At 33.7% G+C, this 7936-nt stretch overlaps 2 protein-coding genes across 2 annotated transcripts; one reads left to right on the top strand and one right to left on the bottom strand.

Annotated features, from left to right (window-relative positions):
- Positions 1 to 3094: 3094 nt before the first annotated feature.
- Positions 3095 to 5471, top strand: LOC120208952 (sec-independent protein translocase protein TATA, chloroplastic-like). The gene is made up of 2 exons (XM_039208061.1): positions 3095 to 3578; positions 5174 to 5471. The coding sequence occupies exons 1-2, from the start codon at positions 3237 to 3239 to the stop codon at positions 5306 to 5308; spliced, it is 477 nt and encodes a 158-aa protein (XP_039063992.1). The 5' UTR covers positions 3095 to 3236; the 3' UTR covers positions 5309 to 5471.
- Positions 5472 to 5522: 51 nt separating this feature from the next.
- On the bottom strand, positions 5523 to 6618 carry LOC120208951 (auxin-induced protein 22D-like). Its single transcript, XM_039208060.1, has 3 exons — positions 6342 to 6618; positions 5939 to 6241; positions 5523 to 5829 (listed from the first exon to the last, which is right to left on the bottom strand). Exons 1-3 carry the CDS (start codon positions 6527 to 6529, stop codon positions 5754 to 5756), a joined length of 567 nt encoding a protein of 188 aa, XP_039063991.1. The 5' UTR covers positions 6530 to 6618; the 3' UTR covers positions 5523 to 5753.
- Between the last annotated feature and the right edge of the window lie 1318 nt (positions 6619 to 7936).

Raw genomic sequence — 7936 nt, 5'->3', positions numbered from 1 at the left:
AGTGTTATATCAATTAAAAAATTTATATACACAAAAACCTCTCTATATAAACTATATTTACTACTAGGACCATTTATTTTGGTTAGTTTAGTTTTATAAATATTTATGAATGAATAATACTTATGTATATTTATGTTTTAAATGGTTTTCTAATTACACAGTGTTTAGACAATTTTATATAGTTTATGATACAACACTAAACTGTCTAACTGTTGCCCAAAACTGGATTTGTTCGAACGATTAAATAATATTTTATGATTTTACAGATATCGGTACTGTTTATTTAGTACCGATACTCACATTCATACATGCCCTATTTTGGGCACAAAAATGAATCCCGACTTCACCCATTTGTCCTACTAAGGCTAGCAAAATTAATAGAGTCTTATTTGAGGTCTTAGGGGTCAAAAGTAGTCACCTTTCAGTTTAAAAACATCAAACATAGAATTACCATGGATTACTCTAACATGATTCATTAACTTAACTAACCATTTATGCACATCTAATGATCTACATGTGGTATGGACAAGTTAAAACATGGTATCTTGTTGCTTAGCTGCTGAAAAACATCCTTAACTCACCTAAGGACTAGCTTCTCTTTTCCCCTTGCCTTAGAGCTTTCTCCTTTCTATTTCACTATTCAAAACAAGGTAAATGAGTTGGTAACTCATTTTAGAACTTAGGATGATGCTAGAACTTTTTCTACAACTTAAACCTCTTCAAAAATGGATTTAAAATCCTAAGGTTCCATAAACCCTACCAAAACCCACTTTTGGATAACTAAACCAAATCTTGCAAATGAGGGCTTGAAATGGAGCTTGGAAAGAGTAGATTAATGTTCTTAAGGAGCTTGAAAGGAATAGATTGAGGTTCTTACCTTGGAGTTATGGTATAGGCTTGCAAAACTAAAAAGCTTGAACCTTTGCCTTGACTTTGAGAGGAAGAGAAGAAGAAGACAAGCTTTGGTGAGGAAAAAGAGATGGGGAAAACATAAATGGGAATTCGACATTTGTTTTGGAAAATAAATTATTTACTCATTTAGTCTTTCCTCTTTTGGTTCATGATTAAAGCACCCATTTTTTCTCTCTTATAAGGCTCATTCAAAGCCCAAACTGAAATCCACTTAAGTCAAACCTTTCATAAGCTAAAGGAATTTATTCTAAGGCCTAATTGGATAGACCCAAAACTCCTAAACCAAGATTTGGGGTGTTAAAAATGATCCGACTGTAACGGTCGTTAAAAAAAATCCCATTAGGTGACACTTATCGTATTATGGTAATTTTGAAGATTTTTTAAAAAATAAAAACTTAAAAAAACTTAAAAATTTACATAAACCTTAAAAAACTTAAAACTTTGAAAAAAATTATTTCAATCCCTCCATCCATGACATTCACCACCATTTGTCATCGTTGTTATCGATTGAACTCCTCTCGATCGATCCTCTACCAATGACACCATCACTGTCACTAACTTTGAAATCATTCTTGTTGTCCTCACCCAATTCTAATATTAGGTAATACTATAAAAGGAGGGGGAAGGGAGGGAGGGAGGGCTAAGGGGCTAAGGGAATGGGGGACGGAAGGCAGAGGAAAGGGTGCCAGGCAGAGGGGGAGGGAGGGGGTTGGGGGATTTTTTAAAGTATTTTTAATATAATAATTTATTTTTAATTTTTTAAATAAAATCTTTAAAATTATCATAATATGATATGTATTATTTAACTGAATTTTTTAACAGTCGTTACGATCGAAACACTTAAAATGATAACGTTTATAGCATCAAACATTTAAATTGACTAAAAAATAATTCAGACACCTAAATAAAAAAACGATATAATTTATACATTTATTTTTATATCGAAACTAAAAGATACACCCAATTCTAATATTAGGTAATACTATAAAAGGAGGGGAAGGGAGGGAGGGAGGGCTAAGGGGCTAAGGGAATGGGGGACGGAAGGCAGAGGAAAGGGTGCCAGGCAGAGGGGGAGGGAGGGGGTTGGGGGATTTTTTTTTAAGTATTTTTAATATAATAATTTATTTTTAAGTTTTTCAAATAAAATCTTTAAAATTATCATAATATGGTATGTATTATTTAACTGAATTTTTTAACAGTCGTTACGATCAAAACACTTAAAATGATAACGTTTATAGCATCAAACATTTAAATTGACTAAAAAATAATTCATACACCTAAATAAAAAAACGATATAATTTATACATTTATTTTTGTATCGAAACTAAAAGATACACCCAATTCTAATAATAGGTAATACTATAAAAGGAGGGGGAATGGAGGGAGGGAGGGAGGGCTAAGGGGCTAAGGGAATGGAGGGAGGGAGGGCTAAGGGGCTAAGGGAATGGGGGATGGGAGGCAGAGGAAAGGGTGCCAGGCAGAGGGCGAGGGCGAGGGTTGGGGGATTTTTTTCTAAGTATTTTTAATATAATAATTTATTTTTAAGTTTTTCAAATAAATTTTTTAAAATTATCATAATATGATATGTATTATTTAACTGAATTTTTTAACAGTCGTTACGATCGAAATACTTAAAATGATAACGTTTATAACATCAAACATTTAAATTGACTAAAAAATAATTTAGATACTTAAATAAAAAACGATATAATTTATACATTTATTTTTGTATCGAAAGTAAAAGATAATAAAAAATAGATCCTATCCTTTTTTTAGCGGGAATAAAATGATAGACGCATTGACGAAATCTGCATCTTTTGATAACTTGGAACATTATAGTTTTTCGTTCTCCACCTACTTGGATAGCTAATCTCTTGCACGAAGAATAAGATAATTTGGTTGTCACGGTTGATGGTCCAGTTTTGTTTTGCTGGTTTAATTATGTTTGTTTGTTTTTACTTGATGTAATTTTTCATTAATACACATATTATTTTCCTCCCATTAGATTTCAATGAGGAATGTATTAATTTTTTATTGTATGATTTTCTCGTAAAAAAATGATCATTTCGGTTGTTAACAAAAAAACAAACATTTCAATTAAAAATTTAATCACCTTTTCATCAACACATGTACTCCACGAGTTATGACCGTTTTCACCATCCAAATTACAAGGATAATCAGTTCCCAACCATACGCTCCCTGTTATCTTTTCCTCTTTGAAATTTCATTGCTAAAAAAGCCTCAACTTCACACTCGTATAAACTCTTAAATTCTCGAAAACATATCAAAGTTCTTCGAATTCAAAGATCTTGACTGGGAATACCATGCAGAGTTCTTCTATGACTCTTTCATTTTCAAGACCCCCAGCAGCAGCAGTTTCACTTTTTCTCTCTTCTCCCCAATCCAATTTTATCAGCAGCAGTAACACCATTTCTTTGTTGAGCAGATCAAAATCCCAGAAAAAATCTGTTTCCTTTGTTGTCGGTCGACCAGGACGGAGGACAACAGCCGAGCCTGCTAGAAAGGGCCTTACTTGCAATGCTTTGTTTGGTCTTGGTGTGCCAGAACTTGTCGTTATTGCTGGAGTGGCTGCTCTTGTGTTTGGACCTAAAAAGTTGCCTGAAGTTGGCAAGACTATTGGGAAAACTGTCAAGAGTTTTCAGCAGGTTTGTCGATTTCCTCACCTGGGTTTTGCTCAATATGTAAAATGAACAAGAATTTGAATCCTTTTCTTCCTCTGTTCAAAAATGGTTCCTTTGTTATTGGGTTGTTCTAAAAATGGAAGCTTTGGTGTTTTCACTGAGGAACTTTTAGGAGGGGAAATGAAAAATGAGGAAATTCTTTACTGCTGTTTAACTAGGTGAGCAATTAGAACATTCAGATGGCTTTTTATGGTGTATTGATTGAGATTCAAATTTGAGAGATGATTGAGCTAGGAAATGATAAATTTAATTTGATTGTTTCTTAAACGTCCCATGTTCTGCATTTGAGTGATATTTTGCATTTCTTTGAATCATAACTGAAGGTAGCTCTACAAGCTTGGGTTCCTTGGAATCATTACTGAAATTTCATCTGTAGATCAATAATAATGATTATTGAGTTTGAGTAACTTCAGTATTATACCTTTTTGACTGCCATTCATGGTGCACTCATTGTCTTTGTGGAATTTTATCTGAATAAGTAGGGTTGCTAGTTCTACCAGAAGTGTTCAAGTTGCTACCAGAAGTGTTCAAGTTGCTAGCAGAAGTTCGTAGCACTGTCGGATTGCTTGTTGTTGGTGAAGTCTTTATTTCAAACACAGATGAATCACATAGCGAGAATGAAATAAACAACAACACTAAATTACATTTGTTCTGCTAAAGCAATGTATAATACCAATGGAACTAAAACAGAAAAATTATGTACCTTCTTTCTTGTGTTCTGTCAAAAAAAAAAAAGACAGTAGGAAATCCAAGTGTGAGACAACTCTGTTTTCTTAGGAGTTTCGTGTTTCAGGTAAAATCACTACGTTATTCAAACTGACATCATGTAGTTTTCAAGGGATGGGTTATTACTTGATGGTTCCTGTTAGTGAACTTCCTATTCTTACAATGAACTGTGTTCTTTTGATAGGATTATTTGGGGACATTCTCAAACTTCGTCATGCCTGTCTTTCTGCATTCCGATAGCTAAAGAAGATAATATACATGTGTGTGTGTGTATTTGTTTAGGTGAACTTAATCTATGAAGCACCTCTTTGTGATCATCTAAACTTCAACAGTATAATACTGTTTTTGTTGCTTCCAAATCCCAATTGAGGGTAATCTCTTTGTATTGTATCACTCGTCTATTCCAAAACCATATTTTCAATGGGATAAATATGAAGAATGTGCAACTAGATGATTCGAAATCAGAACTAGGTACAGCTTGCTTTACATTCTTCCTGTTTTGAAGAAGGTTCATTTTTGTTTGCTCGTTGAAAAAAAATTCCATTTATGTGTCTAGTAACTGATGTGTGTTATAGATTGGTTGTTGGAATCGTTTCCTTCTGGATTGAATTTCCAATGATGTTCTTGTTTGGCTCGACTCGAGCATTATGAATCATGGAAAACATTTTGGCTACTCATGCCGAGTGTTCCAATGTCTCCTTGTTTGCACAAAGCTGCCAAGATCTGTTCTTCCACGTTGTCAAGATGTTTCAATATTTCCACTTGGATATACCCTTGCTTGCACACTACACCGATGATATAAGACTAAACTCAATATTATGTAAATATTGTAGGCAGCGAAAGAGTTCGAGACTGAGCTGAAAAAGGAACCTGAGTCTCAAACAGAGCAATCCGAGGAGAATTCCACAGCCGTTGGTGAAGAGAAGAAACCAGATCTTGAGGTCTCTATCTCAAAGGAGAACGTATGAGTTCGCGAAACCATTATTTAGTCGATAAATTTTCTGAACTCGTTTGTGTCTGTTGTACCATGAACATCGAACAAATAATTTTGAATGTAGATTGGTTATGTTAGTGATTGTTTAATTAAACGGTTAGACAATCTTTCAATACACTTGATTCCGGTAATGTTTTGACTGTTGAGTTGCTCATATAATTACATGAAAGGGGAGATTTGATTCACAATTTACATGGGAAAAAAAAGGAAAACGTTGTTATGAACTTCATATGTTTTCCTTTTGTACAGATTCCATAAGGAAATAAACACAAACTCGCCAGACTGTACATGAAAATATGTTTTTCTTCTTCCTTTTTCAGGTTATGCCTCAGAAAAAAAATCAAGGATCAATCTTCTTTAGATAGACTCAAGTTAAAAGGGTTTGATCTTTTTCTTCATGAGTTCCTGTCTTCATGTTTTCATACAACACAACCCAACCCTCTTGCATCTGATCCTTTCATGATCCTCAGCTTTTTGCAGCAACCGGTGAACATTCTGCATCCCAAATAAATTTTCTTAAGGCACATGATACATAAAATCGAAATTTTATGATTCGAATCTTAATATCTGCAATCCATACAAATAAGGGAAGAAAAGAACTTACTCCCAGGGGACATCTCCAACCAACATCCAATCACCATCTTTATCTTCATAAGTAGGCACAAATTCTGATCCATTATATCCTTCCCTCTCTGAGTATTCACCAGCTTTGAACTTGAACATGTCTTCCAAAGCCTTGATTAATTCTGGGTATCCTTTGAACACCTTCAAATCTATCTTTCTAAGGTAAGGAGCCCCATCCATGCTCACTTTCACATAAATCCCACTCATTTCAGCCTCACTTTTCTTGGGTTGCAGGCTGTTTTTTCTGTAAGATCTGATGGGTGGCCACCCCACAACTTGTGCCCTGCAATATTGTTTGTAATCAGTATCCATTAATCAATGAACAAGAAAAAGGAAAGTGGAATCTTTCATTTTCGATGGGAGAAAAAAAAGGATTTGCTTACTTGGTGTGTGGAGCAGTTTCTTGGTCACAGTTCTTAGAAGTTGTGGCCATATTAGCAGACACGGGTTGTTCGGGCAAGGCTCTTTTGTTGCTCCGGTGAGTTGTGTTCTTAGCTGACTCGTCGGAGGTTCCCGGTAAGCCTAGCCGGAGCTCCGTCGCCTCGAGGTTGAGCTCTCTCTCAGTTTCCATACCTTAATTCCTGTGTGTTTTTCAATAAGCTGCAGGCTAGCTGAGTTCTTAAAGGAGAAAGCACAGATGCATGCCTTACTCAAATTCAACGTTATCTTTATAGCCGGGAATGATAGGGTAACAAAAGCAATAATTAAGGCTAAATTATGGTTTTGGTCCCTTTATAATGTTTAAATTTGGAATTTAATCAATATATTAATTATAGTTTATTATAAATTTGGAATTGTGATTAAATTAAAATAATTAGATGGCATTTACATATTTTAATCATATATATATATATATATATATATATATATATATATATATATTAGGGGAAAGGGTATCTTTTAGCACATGGGATCGGACGTGGTGGGCAGCCAAGGTGTTTGCAACAATGGAACACCATAATTGAGGCACTTTGTCTTAAAAGTATGGGGACAAGGTCGGGACAAATCTTAGCTGCCCATACAATATTGAAGAAGATCAGAAAAAATCCAATGGATTCAATTGAACGGACCACCTCCAAAAGAAGAAATCTCGAGCGTTTGATATGATGACCTTCCATGGGTTAAGTGATCGGATTAAGCCATAACACAATTTTTTTTCGAGAGAAAATAACGTTCTCTTTAATCACCGAGGCTATTCAATGAATTAATGAATAAAAATAATAATTTAAAAGGATAATTTAGTACCTAAATTATCAGTTTTGATCAATTTTTTAAATTTTCATTTTTTTCAAAGTCATACCTAAAGTTTAGTTTTTATTTTATTTTAGTATCCCGTTCAAAATTTAAGGTTAAGTTTTGAATTTTTTTTAAGTTTAGGTATTAAAACGGACCAAAATTGATAATTTAGGTACTAAACGCGTTAAGTTTTTAATGGTATGGTACTAAAATGAAATAAGAACTAAATATTAGGTATGCTTTTGAGAAAATTGAAAGATAAGGCACTAAAACAGATCAAAACTGATAATTTAGATACTAAATACATAATTTACCCAAATTTAAAAGTTAAACTACAGTACTTATATTGCTACGCCGCTTTGATATGAAGTAATATCAATGCCATGGCCCTCCATTTTCATCCTTTTCTTTTGAATATAGGGCGGAAAACAGTAAAACGGCTCCTCATGGGTTGAAAGGGTGGGAATATTTATGTTTTCAGTCCCTAAATAATTATGACGTGACAATATATGATCTATGTGTTATAACTAACCATTAAGAATTTCGATTGTTATGATAAAAAATTGACAAAGAACATATATAAGACTTATAATAATAATAATAAAAAGTTGTTATTTTTTCGTCTACCGGGTTATGAAGATTTCAGGGTTTTTTATGTTTCGATTAATTATAATCTCTGAATATTTTCTTTGATAGACTCACGTAATCTAATTGTATATACCATCTGATAGTCACATTTATT

Source organism: Hibiscus syriacus, unplaced genomic scaffold (genome assembly GCF_006381635.1).
Source record: "Hibiscus syriacus cultivar Baekdansim isolate YM2019G1 unplaced genomic scaffold, ASM638163v2 tig00017934_pilon, whole genome shotgun sequence".
NCBI classification, from domain to species: domain Eukaryota; kingdom Viridiplantae; phylum Streptophyta; class Magnoliopsida; order Malvales; family Malvaceae; genus Hibiscus; species Hibiscus syriacus.
This window is presented reverse-complemented; position numbering and strand designations above follow the sequence as displayed.